At 43.9% G+C, this 21,127-nt stretch overlaps 1 protein-coding gene and 2 pseudogenes across 1 annotated transcript; 2 read left to right on the top strand and 1 right to left on the bottom strand.

Annotated features, from left to right (window-relative positions):
* Positions 1-253: 253 nt before the first annotated feature.
* On the top strand, positions 254-5,301 carry LOC125531609 (protein ACCELERATED CELL DEATH 6). The gene is given in 4 exon segments (XM_048695947.2): positions 254-1,383; positions 3,651-4,001; positions 4,004-4,230; positions 4,328-5,301. Coding segments are annotated over 4 exon segments (1,575 nt in total). The 5' UTR covers positions 254-1,055; the 3' UTR covers positions 4,997-5,301.
* A 1,366-nt stretch (positions 5,302-6,667) lies between these two features.
* Positions 6,668-8,746, top strand: LOC125531608 (uncharacterized; annotated as a pseudogene).
* A 9,142-nt stretch (positions 8,747-17,888) lies between these two features.
* On the bottom strand, positions 17,889-19,096 carry LOC147963227 (uncharacterized; annotated as a pseudogene).
* Positions 19,097-21,127: the final 2,031 nt, after the last annotated feature.

Raw genomic sequence — 21,127 nt, 5'->3', positions numbered from 1 at the left:
GTTTTCAAAATCTATATACCAAATCGCCCATGGGCCGGGTGCCTTTTCTTTACCTGTGTGATGTTTTGAATGTAGCACAGATGTCTAGGTCGTGTGTTTTCAACAATGTCAGTCACCTGCACACGGGTCGGGAGTCCTTGTGTGATGAATAATTTCAACAATGTGGGACGTCTATTTCTATATATACTAATGTCAGGCCGTATATCACAGGAACACCGGGTATCTCTACACAAAAGCAAAACATAGATAACCACATCGCTGGAGAAGTATTTTGTAAGAAGATGTTTTTTTTTTTGCGAAAAGGATCATAATACGCTCTGTTCTGTTGTCTCTGTTAAGTGTATGATGTGCTCTCCGTTGGCCGTGTTATGCCTCTGTGCAGATTCTTCCACAGGTAAAATTGAGGTGATTTTTTTTGAGGTGACAAAGACTTAAAAGTAGAATGCTACAAAAGTGCAGCTCTGCTCTCCCCTTTCTTTATTAAAACAAAAAGAAGAAGAAGGTAGGGGGACAATCCCATCTTTGTTCTTTAATTAATTAGCTCCAACCGCAAGCAAAGGGGATGCTGTAGCAAAAGGCCAGCCATGGACAGTCCATGCATACCACACTAGCAACACTTCACGTGCTTTGTTCTCCTTGAAGAAACAATGCACTTTACTCCTTGTGCAACTACATAAGGGGAGGAGTTGGCTGCATAACCAGCACTCACACACTGCCCTACATTCACAACCAGCCTTCTATAACCAGAAGGGTATGTAGAGTTGGCGCCTCTTGTTACTGGTGATGGCGTCGACCACCAGGGAGGAACCTCATGCCTCACAAATTGTGGCAAGTGCTAGTCGGGTGACGAAGAATCATTTCTCAGCGAGTCCCTCCTGGACACGCGCACCATTGGAGGTGACACTGTTCTCCATGCGATCGCCACCCACAGTAATGGCGAGGACTTCTTTAATAAAGATGGCCTCGTCAACAGGAAGGCCAAAAACCTCCTCTTCGTGCAGAACACCAGGGGAGATACACCCCTGCACTGTGCTGCACGGGTGGGGAACGTCCAAATGGTGTCTCGTCTCATTGATCTGGCTAGAGAAGAGGGTGGCAATGCTAATAGAGTGAAGGATCTGCTGGAGACAGAAAACAAGAAGAAATGGACAGCCTTGCATGAGGCTGTCCGTATTGGGAACAATGATATCGTCAAGTTGTTCATGCAGGAGGATTCACAGTTGGCCAGTTTTCTGAAAGGTGGTGAGTCGCCGTTATACCTAGCCATCTTACTTGAAGAGAAAATCATCGCAGAATCACTCTATGAAATGAGTGGCGGCGACCTTTCATACTCTGGACCAAATGGACAAAATGCATTGCATGCTGCGGTTCTCCGAGACAAAGGTACCTGTGCTTCCTCGTCTACATCTTGTTTTAACCGACTATTTTTCTATCTACACTTTTTTGCGAGATAATTACTCTTTAGCATACATTTGGATTGGGATCATTTCTGTTTTCTTTTGTTTATCATTGGGACTTGTAAGAAGAATGTTTATGTCCTTAAGATCGATCATTTTATCCTTTCGACCATAACCTATGTAGCTTGACTTACACGTATTAGTGAAATTAAGGTGAACTCACTTCTACCAAGAAAAAGAGAGAAAGAAAGAGATAATCCAAATGAGGTCAAAGATGTAGTCCAGTCAGACCAACTAATTATGTCGTATGCAGAAGACAAAGTAGGTAAATACGTACATGCACGATTTAAGTTGACGACAACTTGGGTCTGGGTTACTCGTGTGTACACCGATTATTGATTAGATTCGTTTTAAACTTGGCCATCATGCCCTCTTAGCCAAAGGAGTATGTTTCAATGTTCATCGTTGATTCAATTAGAGGAAGGGGGTGCTGGCGTAGATTTGAGAAATGAAGACCCATGATGATACCAAGTAGTACTATTTTAATGATATATATTAAGTACACTATGAGAACTAAGCAATTCTATAACAGCATAGATATGTGTAGCATGGAGCCATATATGAACAAGTGTAGAACGACAGTTCAAACTTCAAAGTTAAGCTTGGTCTATCATGTATGAAAATAATTATTTTTTGCATTGTAAGGAATTGTGAGTCCATTGCATAAATATAATGTGCAGCTAAAACTTCATGTCACAATAATAGAAATGGCGATTTTTGGTACATGGTCCATTCTAGTCCAAACTGAGAGTAGCTCATGGGTGTATTAATTAATTGTGATGGACTAAGTTACCATACACATGTGGTGCCAACTGCCTTTTTTTTTGCGGGTGCCGACAGCCTTCTAACTATTAAGAGATGCAAGCCACCAAAACGTTTTAATGCCAAGTTAGCTGTCTGCTTTCTATATGTTGTAAAGCCAAGGTTCCAACTTCTAACTCGACTAAGAATTAGTAATAGGACTATGGCGCTTGTTCCAATCCATATATGGCCAACTGACCTGTTGAGCAGTGTTTCTTCTCTCTCAACACTTCAAAATTGTATTGATATTTCTCTGTCAATCACTAGCACATATGCACGTGCGTTGCAACGGGAGAGACAGGAACATTTTTTAAATTTACAAACCTTTTTGGAAAACATGAACCTTTTATAAAAACACTAATATTTTTTGAATTGGTGATTTTTTATACAGGAACATGTTTTTAACATTCAGAAAAATTTTAGACAATGAGTTTTTCAAACGCGAACACTATTTTCAATTTGTGAACATTTCAGTAAAACAAGAATATTTTTTAAATTTTGAACATTTTCTAAAATGTAACTGTTTTTTAGAAATCTCAAAAAAAATAGAAAAAAACTAAAATGTTCTGATTTTGACAACTTTTGGAGCGGGAAAAAATAAAATTTAAAAACAATAATTCAAAAAAGTATTTGTTTTAAATTTCTGAAAAGTTTTCGGAAATTTAATCAAAATTGAAATTCTGGAAATTTTGTATTGGATGATAAGTAAAATGGAAAATAATAAATATAGGAAAAAGGAAAAAAATAAAGTTCAATGAAAAAAATAAAATAAAGAGGAAAGAAAATGGAAAATAATAAGTATAGGAAAAATGGAAAATAGTCCGGCCCAGTCTTGGGCGCCCTGTGCGAAGCCCCGACTATATCACGTACTGCCCGCTAAATAGTGTTTTCCCCACTACATGGGCAGTAAATTAAGTGGGCTGGTTTTGCTGGGCCAGAGCACGCGTGGCCAGATACGAAATTCTGGGCAAAATATTATTCTTTTCTAACACATGGACGCAAAAAAAAAATTAGTACCACCTCAAATTAAAAAAAACTTTTCGGCGGTGAACGGATGAAAAAAAAATCAAAAAAACGCACCTTGTTTTATTAGTAGATATAGATATAGATATATAGATATAGATATAGATATAGAATTGCAGGCAATGCCCAGCTAAGTAAAAGGCATATAACCTAGCTTACAGGTTTAATTAATTTTCTCTCGTAATGGATAAGAGACAAGTATGTATGTAATTTCAAGAAATTTTCTCTCTTTCCTAAGGACAATAGTGTATGGAGAATGCTCACATGGCGCTAACCAGGCAGACATAGAGTTTAGAGTTGATTATTTTAGTTGTTGGTTTTTTTGGTTTCTTCATAATGATTAGTTTAACTGATAGATGACACTTGCAGGTCTTACAGAGATGTTGTTAGGATGGAACAATGCCCTCACAATACAGCAAGATGATAATGGAAGTACACCTCTTCACTTATGCATATCCGTCGTAGCTGGATCTCGCCCCATATCTGCACATAAGACCCGTATGACACGACGATCCACAAGTTTACTTTTGCTAAAAGCCAATCCAGATGCATTGTACCTAGCGGATAATGACGGATCATTCCCCATACATGTGGCTGCAGCTGCATTGGTCGATGCAACAGATGTCATCAAGGGTTTTCTTAAGGAGTCACCCAGTTGCATTGGTTTGTGTGATGCTAGGGGAAGGACATTTATTCATGTTCTGTTTGACAAAAAGCCAACATGGCAATCGATTATACTTGCGGCAAACAGTTGCCAACATGGATTTTGAATATGCAAGACAATGATGGAAACACTGCCCTGCACCTAGCTGTCCAGTCTAAGAGCCTTAGAATGCTTTGTTCTCTGCTCAATAATGGAGACGTACACTTGAATTTAACAAATGATGAAGGGGAGACTCCGCTAGATATAGCACGTCGCAATCTTCCGAAAAGATTTATTTATAATCAGGTAACGTACATAATCATTTCATATTTAAGGTCATTGGAGGTGAACAAGATCAGCTGAGATTTGTGTTGCTAAATGTTTGTTTATTTTGATTTTGCAGAAAACTGAAGAAATAATAGATATCGCACTCAGTTTTGCTGGTGCTAAATGTGGTATTAATCGTCGGGGTTACCTTAAGGAAAATGATATTGTCCAAGCAAGACAGGATGAAATAGATACAATGGAGAACGTGAAAGAGGGGACCCAAAGTCTATGTATTGGATCAGTCATAATTGCAACCATGACGTTTGGTGCAGCTTTCGCCATGCCTGGAGGTTACAGAGCTGATGATCACACTAATGGAGGCACACCAACACTTGCTGGAAGGTACACTTTTGATGCATTCATCCTGGCCAATGCACTTGCCTTCACTTTCTCGACGATGGCCACGATTTGCCTCATGATTTCTGGATCTCCGTTGTATAGTCTTAATGTCCGGGCTAATAATTTAAGCATAGCCTTCCATTGCTTGTCAGTTTCGATTACAAGCTTGGTAGCTGCCTTTGCACTTGGTACCTATATGCTGCTAGCTCCAGTTGCTCATAAGACTGCCATTGCAGTGTGTGCCATGAGTTTTCTCATATATCTCTATCAGAATGTTCAACTTGCAAAGATTTGTAGTCTGCTGATAGCACCATGCTGTAGGAGAGTGAGGATAGTGTGGACATTCCCAGTGGCAGCATTCACATTCGTGGTCTGTATTCTATTTAACATTATTGGCCCAAAGTAGTCATCTTTGTTTGACTGCAATAAGCCACACCAGTCGTAAAGTTGAACCGGCGGTACAACCACCAACACCACTAGTTTGAAGAAGGCCAAGTGGACATATTTTACATGGATCATTACCATCTTTTGTAAGTGTGTCTGTTTTCACACTGTCAATTGGAGATTTCGGATCTACCATCTTCAGGATTATGTTTCGTGACAACTTTAATGTCCTCCTGTGCTTAGACCTTTCTTTGTTCAAGAGTTAATGTTTGTGTACCAGTATAAACAAGGCTTAATGTATTTGTCTGCAACAGACTTTTGTATTGAGTGGCTGATATTTATGACTCGTCTAAGCTGATTGAAGGAGCTACGTTTTCCCTTTTTTATTATGAATTGATAAAGGGATCATGTCTCACATTACATATTAAAGAATCCTAATTGAAGATTAAATTATTCAGAATACCAAAGCCCCTATTTCTAATCAAGTTTAAGCTATCACGTTTCACCATTTGGCCGATCGGGCCTATGGAGTATGGACACATATTTCTTTGGGAGGCTGGGGGTAGAAATAGATAGCGTGTGGCTCTAGGCTTCCGTCGGTAAATTTTCTTAATGTGATACACATCGTGTTTACGTATCCTTTTTGGGCCAATTCTTTTTTCTGGTTAAGTCTTTCACGCAATGTAAACCGGGCCTACAGCTGTGCAACACGTGCATTAATTGGGGATAAGGGGTACAAAGTTTCTGGTGTCTGTGACATTTACAAAGTCATTATAGACGTCTCGTCGTCGACGGGAATGTCTCCTCCCACTGAAAGCGCATCGCCGAAAATTCTGAAATAAATCCAAAAATAATGCGAGCACCAGGACTTGAATCCTGATGGACTGGGAATACCACCGTCCCTCTAACCATCTAAGCACGGGTTGGTTCATCTTTTTGCCTTGATGTCGCTTTGTGCGTGTGCGGTGCATGTGCTTTGACTGGCCGCCGGGTTGCCTGATCCGTGGATACTTCCAGACATATTGCGGTGGGCAGAGGTCCTATGTGGGTCCCATTGTGTTATCTTTGTACAGCTGCCACGTCGTAGATTGTTTTTGTGTGTTGGTGAAGGACTAGCACGTATGCATGTTCTTGAGACTACGGTCGGTGCCGCTGTTGCCGTGTGTTAGGCCATATTTCTCCTTTAGTGATTTTGGTGATTGATCGTAATGCTTTTGTGGATTAATTGTGTGCGTTGAGCATTTTAGATAATTCTACCTCATGGCACAAGATGATTTGAACGCTCTGAAGATTTAGAAAGACGGTGTTTTCTTGCGTTTCTTTTTTCGGTGGACTTGAGTCATAGGAACACCGTACTATTAAGAGAGGATCCGCTTCGAAAAGATTTGGGCGGAATCATCACGTACACTTTCCTTACACCCTATTTCCTTCCCAATATTTGAGTTTGTTCTTCCCTTCTTGCCCAGACCCTGTCAGAGCGTCTTATTTTTTAGGTTCTGGACTAGTCTGTTCCACAGGCGGAAGTTGAGCGGCAGTTCCTAGCGGTAGTACCGCCCTTCCTTCCTCTACTACCGCGGTTTGCTGCTGTTGTACAACACCAAGTGAAAGTACCGCTGGTGGGAGCTGTAGTACCGCTCCAGCGGAACTACCGCCTCCATGACTTACTCAGTTATACGCAGCGGCTAGAACTTCCATGCCAGCGGAAGCAGCGGCGGCGCCAGGAATTAGACAAGCCCCAGGCCGACCCAGGCAGCCTTCGTTCACTGTAGCTTACTGTAGCACTATATGTATAATAATCGCTACAGTCAACGAAGCAAACAACTATCAAGCCCCAGGCAGCCGCCCGGGCTGCCTGGGACCTGTCTCCGCCACTGAGCGGAAGTACCACTCACCCGAGCGGTACTACAGCGTGTGGACGGGGTGTGGGTGCATAACGGTTGGGATTTCTTATCCCACTATATAAGGGAGTCATCTTCCCCAAGTTGACTTACCTCTTCCTCCCCCAAGCTCCATTGTTGCTCACAAGCTCATTCTTGCCCGATCTCTCTTCCTAGCAGATCAAACTTGTTGATTCTTTAGGGATTGCTTCAGAAGGCCTAGATCTACACTTCCACCAAGAGAAATTTAATTTCCCCCACTTATCCCTTGCGGATCTTGTTACTCTTGGGCGTTTGAGCATTCTAGACGGTTGAGGTTACCTGGGAGCCACATTTCATTGTGGTGAAACTTCGTGGTGTGGTTAGGAGCCTCCAATTAAGTTGTGTAGATTGCCCCAACCTTGTTTTAAAGGTTCGGTCACCGTCTTCAAGGGCACCACTAATGGAATCACGGCTTCTCGCATTGTGTGAGGGCGTGAGGAGAATACGGTGGCCCTAGTGACTTCTTGGGGAGAATTGTGCCTTCACACCGCTTCAACGGAGACGTACTTCCTCTCAAAGGGAAGGAATTTCGGTAACACATCCTCGTCTTCACCGTCTCCACTTGTGATTATCTCTTACCTTTACTTTGTGCAAACTTTACTTGTGTTGTATCCTTATCGGAGATTTACGTTCAATTTGAAGAATTATTTCAGTTATACAATCAAGACGCCATCGACAAATCTGTCGTCAGTTGCTATTGTTTGTAAGTATCATTTATGTAATTAAGTCTCTAGCTCAGCTCGTTCATTGCATGTATAATTATCTTTACTATATATATTATGCAGAAAGAAGATCCTCGAATGGCAAAGAGGACAAATCTGGACATTGGGTTCATTAACCCAAATATTATTCATGAAGCTACGGTAAAATGGAACGCCAAGGATGCGGAGAAGATTTTGCTAAGGGCGTTAATTGAAGAACAAACCAAAAAGAAATACTATTTCCTTACAACTTCTAGTAAGTGTTATACTATTTTTTACACATCATTCTGTTTCGCTTACTCGATGTTAAGTGTAATTGATGAGCTATGCGTGCGCAGGTTCCACTTTATTCTGCTAGTCATTCAGTTTGTCGCAGGAAAAGTACTTGTCATGGAATAGTTACGTAAAGACATGAAGATGTGGGCGGACCTGAGAGAAATGCTCCAGAGGTAATTTCAATCATTATCGCACTATATCGGCAACTTTCATTCATTTCCTAATATCAAGTAATTAATAAATTATTCATTTTCTTTGTCGGGCGGGGTTTGGAAAGAGTTCACCAAGCAGGTTAGGGGTGAATGGAGAGAGGAGCTGCGATTTAAACAACTCAGTGTAAGTAGTACTAGCTAGGTCCGCGCATCTCTTTGATTCTAGTTTCAATATCACTATCATGCTTGATTATTATTTTGATTGAGCTCTATTCTCGTAAAGTGCTCGAGGCAGGGATCTGTAAATAACTTATGTGGATACTATGTTTGCGAGTTCATTCGCGTGACGACCTCTGAGACGGACAGCTTGTTTGAAAAACTTGAAGTACGTAAACAATATTCACAAATTTATTTTATTACCATCAATTGTGTGTGTGTGTGTGCGCACGCGCGTGTGTGTAGCAATTCAAGAGGAATTAGATATATATTGACCCTCTTCTTTAAATTAGATTGAACGAAAGCGGGATGAACTCCTACCAAAGGCTCGCATACGAGCAATACAAGAGGAATTGGTGGGATTCTTCCTTGAAGAGATCATTACTAAAACCGGAGAATACCATCGAGAATTGGTAGTGAATGTTGGTAATTAGATATTAGGGATAGTAAGAGATGCTACATTGTATATATGCATGAACGTGCACTATACGTAGTAGCGTCGAATAGATATAGGAAAACTTGTTGTTCGACCAAGCATGGAAAAAGAGAGGTCACTTCTCTCTATATTCATGAAGATTTGTGTAATGGTTCCTTCATTGCTATATGTAGTAGTTAGCGTCGAGTTGAATGGAAAATATAAATAAAAATGAAAACCCTAAATGTAAAAGAATTGAATGGTAAACACAAAAAGAAAAGGAGGAAACACAATATGAAACCGCTAAAGCCTCCAAAACCATAAACCCCTCATTTCCAAAAAAAACCAGCGCTTGGCAGGTGCTGACGCGTGGCTGTCTTTTAGTCCCGGTCCGTGTTACCAACTGGGACTAAAGGTCCTCCTGCCTGAGCGCCCCACAGCGGCCACGTGGAGCTCCTTTAGTCCTGGATCGTAACACAATTGGGACTAAAAGTGGGGGCCTTTAGTCCCGGTTGCAAAATCGGGACTAAAGACCCTTATGAACCAGGACTAATACCCTGTTTTCTACAAGTGCAATGGTCACGGGTGACAGGTATAGCATTACCATTATGAGGATGGCGGGAATGGCCGCCGCATGTGGTTTCTGCCTCCGGACTTTTAGTTTCTCAAGGTCGATGCACATAGCCAGATTCTGTCCATGTTTCCTTCATTTTGCTAGATGGTTCATGTGTTTATTAGCGAGTTCATAGTACCAGCATTGTCCAAGGAAATTAGGAGACGTTAAATTTGGCATGGAGACCATATCATAGTTGAATTTGTGTGTGTTCACCATCAAACATACCAATTACCAAGGTTTATCAGCCATTCTCCAGTAGGAAACTGTACAAACCAAACTACTAGTTAGCACTCAAAGTCTTCTCAGGTGCTGTAATGCAAAACAAAACAAAACAAAAGAGTTCAGGCAAACCACATCTCAGCTGAACGTCCAAGAGAAACCACTACAACATCACCGATTCAGGCAAGGACATCAACGGTTCAGTGATAGATATACATAAAAAAATGCACAAACCTGTCGCCTTGTGGTAGGCAGATGTTAGAAGAGCTTAACTCTTACCTTCTTACCTCACATTTAAAAGGAGAGGGTAAGAGGGGGAATGTTTAAATTTGCCAACATGAAATTACTTTCATCTTTCACTTTTATTATTTGTCTGTTTGTACATTTGCATAAACCATAGGTAAATATTCCCTATGATGTACCCCCTCCATTCACTATTATGAGATGTTATTTTTTGACTTGGATGTATATAGAGTTATAGACGTGTTTTAGTGTATTTGTTCATTCATTTCAGTTTGTATGTAGTTCATATTAAAATATTCAACCCATCTTATGTTAGCGACGGAGGGAGTAACATTAACAACCTAAGCAGAGTAAATATTCTAACCACTGGTTGGGCATAAATCATTTCAAGCCCTTGATTGCGCAAACATGAGGAGCTTGGTCTTAACCAGCCATACTATTTGAACTAGATGGTAGGCCATATACAAAAACTGTACAACTGTACTTTTTAGTTTTGGGATCAGTAGTCCCTAGAACTTAAGGTGTCAGTAAATAGGCCATTCGAAAATACAGGATAAAAATGAAGGGAAAAAACTGATTCAAAGTAGTAGAAGCATGAATTCTTTCACAACATTTAATCTCTTCAGACAAAAATATTGCAGAAAGAAGGGACATTTTTATCTCACGGAAACTAGAGCAAGCAACAACAAACTAGATCAAAATTGCATCCTTGGATCGAACAATGTCTCATGGCCATCAACAAGTCCAAAATTGTATCCAAAATGAGGGTCGTCCAGAAATGATATTCAGTGGACTCATAATCTAATTACTAACCTCATGAAGTGTTAGCAGTTAGCGACGAGCAAACAAGCATGTGGCAGACACACTATACCAGACAACCAACATCTTGTTAGCAAGAAAATGCCCGGGTTGAAGCCCCGAAAAGATTGCCAGCTTTACCCCGCAAAAAAATGAGATTGCCAGCTGCTTATGGTGCCAAGCAAAATCATTCTGGTGCAGACTTGCAGTAAGCATTTAAATTTGTTAATTGTCTTAAGAGAAGTTATACCAAGATCAGGATTTCAGTTGGCCCTGCATGCTATAATAGGGTTCAAGCCCCTAAAAGCTTGCCAACTTACGGTGCCAACTCACATACAAAGAGTGACTTTGTATCTCACAACGTTTACATCTGCATTCCCTCTCTTTAATAACCTCCAACCAAACAAGCTAGAGAGGGAAGTACCAAATCTTTGTAACTTATTAAGAAATTATTGGTCTGCGCACATCGATGAAACACAGGTGATAGTGCAGCTCTATAAATTACAAACGATGGAGCTGGTTTGAGAAGAGCAAATGTATGAGTTTCTATTTTGGCAAGCATGGACTGAATTGAACCCGATGAACATGGCCAGCTCAGTGACCATGCTCTAGCATGGCCTTTTGATCTCTCCATGCATGTTGAAGCTAGCTAACTAGGATTGAGAGACGGGAGCAAAAACACACTCTCATGGAATTGACAACTCAGACCCTAAATACAGGTGTGACATCTAAGTGCCAAATATTTATATCTTCATTGTCGCGGTTTCTCACTAATTAATGATTATGTGTCTTCAATTTAAAATAGTTGAGATTCAAAAAAACAATAAAAGAAATAAGGTGTGCAAATGCTTCTGTATAGATTAAGTATTCTTCATAAAAATAGTCATCAGAAGGACAACATGAAAGATGAGCTCAATTTACTGTAGGACCTCCAAATCTACTAGCACGAACAAGTGAGCCACCACAACGCTAATGATGAAGAAGATGGAGGAAGAGAAAACCACGTTTAGATGTAAGACGTCAATACAGGGAAATTTATTCAGATCATGGCTGAAATTTATTTCTAATTTTTCAAATTTACAAGGAGTGATGTTTATTTTGGGGTCATTGCCCACCGATGGTGAATCATAAAAATATACTGAGAATCATGTGTGTTCCCAAAACTTCTAATTCAACTAAAAAGCCTTTTAGTACTCCCTCTATTCTCAAATCTCAAACACAAGAGGTATAACTTTTTCTCTTTTTCCTCCAAAAGCAAGGCATATAGTCATGTGGGCCAATTAGAAGCCGAGTTTAGCGGGAGAGCACTTGCATGATTGGTGGACTTGAAAGTATCTTGGTATGTGGGAAACAACATGCATGCCTTTTTTTAGAATAGAGGGGGTAATAGAAACACAATAATGCTACATCTACGTACAGAGCTACAAAGACTAGCGTAAACTACCTAAACTAAATCCTCACCCCCCCCCCCCCCCCCCTGATTTTAATGATGGTGGGCCCCTTCCTCTCCTTATCTCCAATCCTGATCCACCACATCTCTCATTACGTTATATTACGTTACTTTTTTACGTAAGTATAGCATTGTCCATAGAAACATGCCAAGGAAACACATCAGAGATATGTCAAACTCTAGCCTTGCAAACGCACGGGGTGAACCTGCTAGTTGTACGAAAAAACAGGGTCCAGAAATGATATTCAGAGGACTAATAATCTGATTACTAGCTTCATCAAGTGTTAGCAGTTAGTGACGAGCAAACCAACAGGCGACAGACACACTATACCAGACAACCAACATCTTGTTAGCATGAAAAAGCCCGGGTTGAAGCCCCTAAAAGATTGCCAGCTTTTAGTGCCAAGCAAAACCATTCTGGTGCAGACTTGCAGTAAGCATTTAAATTTGTTAATTATCTTAAGAGAAGTTACATCAGAATCAGGATTTCAGTTGGCCCTGCATGTTATAATAGGGTTCAAGCCCCTAAAAGCTTGCCAACTCACATACAGAGAGTGACATTGTATCTCACAGCGTTTACATTTGCATTCCCTCTCTATAACAAACTCGAACCAAACAAGCTACAGAGGGAAGTACCAAATCTTTGTAACTTATTAAGAAATTATTGGTCTGCGTGCATTGATGAAACGTACAGGCGATGGTGCAGCACTATAAATTACAAACGATGGGGTTGTTTTGAGAAGCTCGTGGAGAGCAAATGTATGGGTTTCTTTTTTGGGTGATGCACCATCCATGGCAAGCATGGACTGAATTGAACCCGATGAACATAGCCAGCTCAGTGGCCATGCTCTAGCATAGCCTTTTGATCTCTCCATGCATGTTGAAGCTAGCTAACTAGGATTGAGAGGCAACCGGGAGCAAACACACACTTTCATGGAAGGGATAACCTCATTCGCTAGATAGCTAATCAGCCTGATGATATAAGCAAGTTATGTCGGCTAGTCCATTCCATCATTTGCCTGTAGACATCCACATCCATTCTTTACAAGTAGCACTGCTTCTCACGTTGACCAAGGTCAACGCCACGTGTCTCTGGCAACTTCGTCTAGGTGATCCTCAACCAGCTCATTGCGATGCCTGTTTTCCGTGGTGAGTTGACCACTGGTGCAGTTGCATGTGGCGCTGGCAAATCAGTAATCACCATCTTCTCCTTCACTGGATCCTCGCAATGAAAATGTGTGATACATGTACGCAACACTTCTGTTGGTCTAGCAGGTTTCCCGTGTATCAGTTCATTGTGAATGTGCCAAGTCCTCGAATGAGTCTTGAGCAGCTTCATGCGCCCTATCTCCGACTGTGTGGGCTGCAATTTGAAATTTTAATGGGTTCTTCTTATTAGGACTTGCTTACATGTTCTTGTTGGAATTCCAGATCAAATATACACAAAACATGCATGTAACGAGATGCATGCAACCATTGCACATACGCATGTGGCGCTAATGTGCTACTATAGCTGCATTGCATGTGGCTGCAGCCGACTCAAGAAGCCATGATCATGTGCTGTACACTTGTAGTCTAGGAGTAGAGGATGGTTAATAATATAGAGAACTGCTGGCTATATATAGATGATGTTGCCACGTCATCTATAGCCAAATATATAGCCAGCAAGCGCTTTCAAAAAAAAATTATAGCCAGCAAGTATAATAGTTAGATATAATTATATACTACTTTATTGATACATGATTCATCTCACTATCTCACAAGGTCTCTAGGAGCACGTGTTGCAGCTGATTGCTAATCTGTAGTCGGCTTCTCTTCTCTCTCTATCAAGTCAGCAAAAAATATATTATTTAAAGTCGTATAGCCCGCCTACATCCCCTTATTGAAGTAAGTTTGATCGCTCCCAACTACCGTTACTTCTGCTTACTAATTACTTGATGCTCATATATATGCACATAGTTAGATTGGGTAGGTGTCATGCTCACTTTTCGTTAGCAAAGATTTAGCTGAGTTTGGGCTTCACTTGGATCTATGTGTGGTCACGTTCTGTATTCCCAGCTGGCGTCCTTTCTGTAGCTTTGTTCTTGATGCTGTTTTTTTTTCCTTTTCTTGGAGGCGATGATTGAGGTCGCTTATGGACTATGTGCGGGGGTTACACCCTTTTCTTCTATCTACAAAGTTCACATGCAGTCTCCCTGCATGGTTTTGAAAAAAAAACAGATCCTCGCAGAGATGGAGAGCTCAAAGAGGAGGGCAATTGCAGAAAGAAGGTACTCCCTCCGTTTCTTTTTAGTTCGCATATAAGGTTTGGTCAAAGTCAAGCTTTGTAAAGTTTGACTAACTTTATATTAAAAAATATAAACATTCACAATATGAAATCAATATTATCAGATGCACCATGAAACGTATTTTCATACTCTATAGTTTTAGTATTGTAGATGTTCATACTTTTTTATATAAATTTGGTCAAACTTTGTGTAGTTTGACTTTGACCAAATATTATATGCGGAGTAAAAAGAAACGGAGGGAGTAAGTAATGGATGAAGTTGTTTGAAAATCTAGCAGAGAGAAACCGAAAGTTTTTGTTTTATTATGAGTGATGCAAGGCACACACATGAACTACCTAAAATTAATCAAATGTGTTAGGAATGAACAACTGACTTTACTGAGGGCCAATGGCCAGTACATATACAGATGTGGTAAAGTGCAGAAAAGCCCCTTATACAATGAGGATGTACACAATGAACTATACACATCTAACACCCCCCCCCCTCAAACTCATGGTGGATCAACAACACTAAGTTTGGAGAGGAAAAACCCATGATGCGCTCGAGTCTGTGCCTTCGTGAAGAAATCAGCCAACTGTAACTCCGAGGGCACATAGTGAAGAGCGAGAGTCTGATCCTGCACAGCAGCACGCACAAAGTGGGCATCCACACCGATGTGCTTGGTGAGCTCATGCTTCACCGGGTCACGCGCAATACTGAGAGCACCAGTGCTGTCAGACAGTAGAGGAGTGGAGGTAGCAGCAGACACACCAAAATCCTCAAGTAACCACCATAACCAGATCACCTCAGCCGTCAACATAGCCATGGCTCGCAACTCAGCCTCTGTACTCGAGCGAGAGACTGCAGTGTGCTTCTTGGTCTTCCAGGCAATAAGAGAGCCACCAAGAAAAACACAGTAAGCAGATAGCGAGCGTCGATCAGAGGGATCACTAGCCTAGGTAGCATCAGAGTAGGCCTGGAGCTCAAGAGAGCTGGAGCGGGGAAAGAAAAGGCACTGAGAGATCGTGCCACGAAGATATCGTAGAACACGGAGGAGGTGACTATAGTGGACAGAGGTGGGGGCTGAAACAAACTGACTCAGGATGTGGACAGGATAGGAGATGTCAGGGCGCGTAACAGCCAGATAGACAAGACTGCCAACAAGGTGACGATAGCGAGTGGGATTAGGAAGAGGGTCACCATCAGAGGCACGAAGCTGAACGTTGAGCTCCATAGGAGTCACAGCTGTGCGCTCATCACCAAGAGCAGCGCGAGCAAGAAGATCCTGAATATATTTTTCTTGGGAGATGTAGAAGCCATCAGAGGTCGAGGAGATCTCAATCCCAAGAAAATAGCGAAGAGGACCAAGATCAATCATGAGGAACTAATCTCGAAGGCGAGCCTTAACAAAGGCAATGTACTCAGAGTCATCACCGGTGATGATCATGTCATCAACATAGAGAAGGAGAAGAGTCCGACCACAAGGAGACGTGTGGACAAACAACGCGGGATCATGCTGACTGGGTAAGAAACCAGCGGCAGTCACCACAGAGGCGAAGCGCTCAAACCAGGCTCGAGGGGGCTGTTTGAGATCATAGAGGGAGCGGCGAAGTCTACAGACCATACCATCAGGAGCATAGTACCCCGGTGGTGGCTGCATATAAACCTCCTCACGCAACTCGCCATTGAGAAAAGCGTTTTAAACATCAAGTTGAGAGATAGACCACTGGCGAACAGAAGCCACAGCAAGAAGAGTGCGGACAGTGGTCATGTGGGCCACATGAGCGAAAGTCTCATCGTAATCGCGCCCCTGCTCCTGCTGAAAACCACGGGCCACAAGACGAGCTTTGTAGCGCTCAAGAGAACCATCGGAGCGAGTCTTAATCTTGTAGACCCACTTGCAGGTGATGGGACGGACACCGGAAGGAAGGGGAACCAGATCCCATGTGCCAGAGCGCTCAAGAGCAGCAAGCTCTTCGGCCATCGCAAGTTGCCATTCAGGCTGAGTCATGGCAGTCCGATAGGAAGTGGGCTCAGCAATAACAGAGAGACCGTACCGATCAGGAGAGTAGCGATCAGGCGGGGGGCGAGGCCGAGCACGGAGGTTGTGAACCGGGGAAGGCGTGAGAGGTGCAACAGAGGTGGAAGGCTCGTCAGAGGAGACATCCTCAGGACGAGATTGACGAGTATAGTGGAGAGGAAACGGAGAGAGAGGATGACGGACGGGAGATGATGGTGGAGAGGTGGAGGAGTAGGAGGAAGAAGACGTGGTCGGTGGGGAATGAGAAGGAATGAGAGATGCCGGAGGAAGAGGTGACACGGGAGGCACGTAGCGGGGCGTATCGGGAAGGAGAAGGAAGGAAAGGTCGTCGACAGAGAAACTCGAGGAAGAAGGACGTGGGTAGTAAGAACGAGACTCGTCAAAAGTCACATCACGCGAGATGCGCAAGTGACGACCCACAGGATCCCAACATCGATAGCCCTTGTGCTCATCACTGTAGCCAAGAAAAACACACTCAACCGACTGAGCAGTCAGTTTGGTGCGTTCTCGGGGGGCAAGAAGAACATAACACACACATCCAAACATACGAAGAGTTGAGTAGTCAGGAGAGCGACCAGAGAGACACTCCATAGGAATACCACCCTGAAGAGCAGTCGATGGCTGAATGTTGATGAGATAGGTGGATGCGGAAACAGCCTCAGCCCAAAAATGAGGTGGAAGAGAAGCAGCAATCATGAGCGCATGAGCCATCTCAAGCAAATGACGATGCTTGCGTTCGGCAATGCCATTCTGAGCATGAGCCCCAGGACATGAAGAACTGGGCAAGAGTACCCTGTTCCGCTAGAAAACCACGCAACAGCTGAGAGATATACTCCCCAGCGGAATCAGCACGAAAAGTACGAATGGACGTGGCAAACTGAGTGTGAACCATGGCAGCAAAACATTTGTATATAGAGAGAACCTCGCTACGAGATTTCATGAAGTAGAGCCAAGTATAGCGAGAGAAATCATCAATAAACAAAACATAGTAGCGATGACCACCTTTCGAATCAAAGGGAGCAGGACCCCAGACATCAGAATGAACTAAGTCAAAAGGATGCTGAGAGACTGACTCACTAGTAGGATAAGGTAACTGAGTCTGTTTGCCAAGTCTGCAACCATTACAACGTAAGGAGACATCTCCAGATACAGACCCTAAGAGGCCCTGACGAACTAGAGAAGACAAGTAAGAGCCACAGATGTGACCAAGGCGATGATGCCACTGCTGGAAGGACGCAGACGAAGAGGCAGCAAGAGCATGGGAGCTGGCAGAAGTGATGGCAGCGGAAGGAACACAAAGCCAGCCAACCTCCCAAAGGCCCTCTGACTCACGGCGCCGAGGGCCAGCACCAACCAAAACCTTGGTGCGACGATCCTGAATGGAGCAAGAGTCGGTGTCAAGAATGACACGACAACCAGAATCAGTAAGTTGGGCAGCAGAAAAAAGATTCATAGTAAGGCGAGGAACATGAGAAACACTCGGAACAGAAAAAGATGGAGTGGAAAGAATGCCACGACTAGCAACAGGAAGAGATGTGCCATCGGCAGTAAGAACATTAACGGGCGAATCAAGAGGTCGGAGAGAGGACAACACGGAAGAATCAGAAGACATATGAAAAGAGGCTCCAGAATCCAGAACCCACGAAGATGTACCTGACTGTGTAGATGCCGGTGGTGGTGAGGAAGGGGATGCAGTCACAGCATCAGCAGTCGACGAGGAGCCTGAGGAAACAAGAAGGCGCTTGAGGCGAACAATGTCCTGGTCAGTGAGTGACGGAGTCGAGGACGACACGGGAGTCCCGCTGGAGGAGGAGCGCCTCAGATCTCGCTTCTTCTGGCGACAGTCAGATTCTGGGTGACCTGGCCGGGAGCAGTAACCATAGACGGTGTCGCGGCGCGATGTTCCCTTCTCAGCATAAGAAGGATGGCTCACCCCCCCTGAAGGAGTAGGCAGGAGCGGCGGAGCAGTGAGACGAGCAGACGCCACAGGAGCCCGGGCAGCCAATACTGACGGAACCAGAAGCAACCCAGCAGAGCGAAGGCGGGTCTCCTCAGCACGAAGCTCAGCAAGTATCTCTGAGATAGGAACACGACCACGAGCAAGTAAGTGAGCACGGCGAGGCTCAAACTCAGACCGGAGACGAGATAAGAACTCATGGACCCGCTAGAACTCCAGATCAGACCGAGTAGTCTGACAGCAACGACAGGTGCCACAAACAACTGTCCGAAGAGAGTCAAGCTGACGCCAGATGGCAGAACACTGTGAATAGAACTCATCAACAGAGGAATCACCTTGCTGGAGTGCGTGCTCCTGGCGCACGACAGATAGGTAGAGAGCATCACCAGAGGGCTGATAGCGCTGACAGAGGTAAGACCACATCGCTGCAACGGTGCCAAGTCCCATGAACTCCGAAGCAAACTGAGGGAGAACACTCACAGTGAGAACACCAGCAGCCCGAGCATCATCATTGCACCACTGAGTGTAAGTAGACAGATCATCCCGGTACACAGAGAAAGCATCAGAATAGGCGGATACCTGCTGATTATAAGCATCAACCGCAGCAGCATCCAGAGCCTTGGCAGCATCGCGGTCAGCCTGAGAAGCATCAGCAGCAAGGACCGGTGGCACGGGTGGGATTGGTGCCACGGGCGCCACCGGGCATGGTGGACAGGGGACCTCGCCAGAGAGAACACCCCACAGAAGGAGTCCACGCATATGGATGCGCATGAAGCCCACAAACTCAGCATAGTTGGTGCCATCGAAGATCGCCGAGCACCGAGGGACCGCGACATAGCCTGAAGAGGACATGAGGAAGTCACTCTGCTGCTGTTGTCTGCGTTTTTTTTGGTCAACTGGCCCTCAACCCGATCTGGATCGAGGCAAACGCCCGAACCAGCGCTCGATCGGGATCGAGCACACCCAGAGAGGCAGGAGGCTCGATCTGAAGCGAGTCACGACCAGAGGGGCGACCAGAAGGAGACCCGGTGGCCGGACCTAGGGGCGGCAGCGGCCGGACCAGGGGGCGGCGGCGGCCGGACCAGGGGGCGGCGGCGGCCGGACCAGGGGGCGGCGGGGGCCGGACCAGGGGGCGGCGGGGGCCGGACCAGGGGGCGGCGGGGGCCGGACCTGGGGGCAGCGGTGGCCGGACCTGGGGGCAGCGGGAGCAGCCGGACCCGGCGGCAACATCGACCAGGCGAGGCGGCTTCAACGCAGCAGCGGCAGCTGCCGAACGGGGCGATGGCGACGGCCGACAGAAGTGGGAATGGAGAGGAGACAAGCGGGGGAAGTAGCAGCGAGCAAGACCAGCCTCAGGCTGCAACGGGAGCGGAGGGAAGTGGCGAGCAACGACGGCGGCAGCCAGAGATCGAGCAGAGGAGCACGGAGTTGCAGCGTGCGGGGGAGCGAGGGGAACCTAAGCATCTGATACCATGTTAGGAATGAACAACTGACTTTACTGAGGGCCAATGGCCAGTACATATACAGATGTGGTAAAGTGCAGAAAAGCCCCTTATACAATGGGAATGTACACAATAAACTATACACATCTAACAAAATGATCATGGCTAGCTTATAGATCATGCACGCTGTATCCATGCATGCATGTTAGGACAAGCTAACTAGGCTTGAGAGGCAACCAATAACTAAGGCATGCTAAGACCACAAAGATATGAGGCTCGGTTTCGAAAAAAAAAACAAAGATATGAGGCCGTACACCCTCTTATCTAGCACAACACAAGTCCACCACGGCCTGTACCGCGCGGTCCGGGCTCTGCCACTCGGGACATGGTCTAATTCTTACTCGATTTTACAAGTATGTTCATACACATCTGGTGTAATTGTACTGTTTGATTTCCAGTAAATATATCATATAAACTGTACTATGTTGTAAAGTTTCTCGGACAAATTGATTGCTCAAGTGTAACCTCAGCTACAATACCGTTTTTATGGTGGCCAGGAAGGTTTTCATTGAAAATTTAAAGGAAAAAATATATTTTTCGTCCTTCAACTTTCTTAAAAGTATAGAAATGGTCCCTCAAGTTTAAAACCAGCAAATCTTAGTCTCTCAACTTTTGAAACCAGATAAATTTAGTCCCTCCTTCTGCTTAAGGTGGTTTTCATCTGACGTGTAAGCGGGTTTGACCAAAACTTGACACATACTCCCACTAGTAGAAAAAGGGCCTTTTGTCCCGGTTCTGGAACCAGGACTAAAGGGTCGTTACTAAAGGGATTATGATATATTTTCCCGATTTTCAAATTTCTGAATTATTTTAACCTCTAATCTCTAATCACCCCTCATCTAGCACAGCACAAGTCCACCACGGCCTGTACCGCGCGGTCCGGGCTCTGCCACTCGGGGCATGGTCTAATTCTCACTCGATTTTACAAGTATGTTCATACACATCTGGTGTAATTGTACTGTTTGATTTCCAGTAAATATATCATATAAACTGTACTATGTTGTAAAGTTTCTCGGACAAATTGATTGCTCAAGTGTAACCTCAGCTACAATACCGTTTTTATGGTGGCCAGGAAGGTTTTCATTGAAAATTTAAAGGGAAAATTATATTTTTCGTCCTTCAACTTTCTCGAAAGTATAGAAATGGTCCCTCAAGTTTAAAACCAGCAAATCTTAGTCTCTCAACTTTTGAAACCGGATAAATTTAGTCCCTCCTTCTCCTTAAGGTGGTTTTCATCTGACGTGTAAGCGGGTTTGACCAAAACTTGACACATACTCCCACTAGTAGAAAAAGGGCCTTTTGTCCTGGTTCTGGAACCAGGACTAAAGGGTCGTTACTAAAGGGATTATGATATATTTTCCCGATTTTCAAATTTCTAAAT

Source organism: Triticum urartu, chromosome 6A, assembly GCF_056163025.1.
Source record: "Triticum urartu cultivar PI428250 chromosome 6A, HENAU_Tu73, whole genome shotgun sequence".
Taxonomy (NCBI): Eukaryota; Viridiplantae; Streptophyta; class Magnoliopsida; order Poales; family Poaceae; genus Triticum; species Triticum urartu.
The sequence above is the reverse complement of the archived record's forward strand: the minus strand, read 5'-3'. Positions and strand labels throughout refer to the sequence as shown.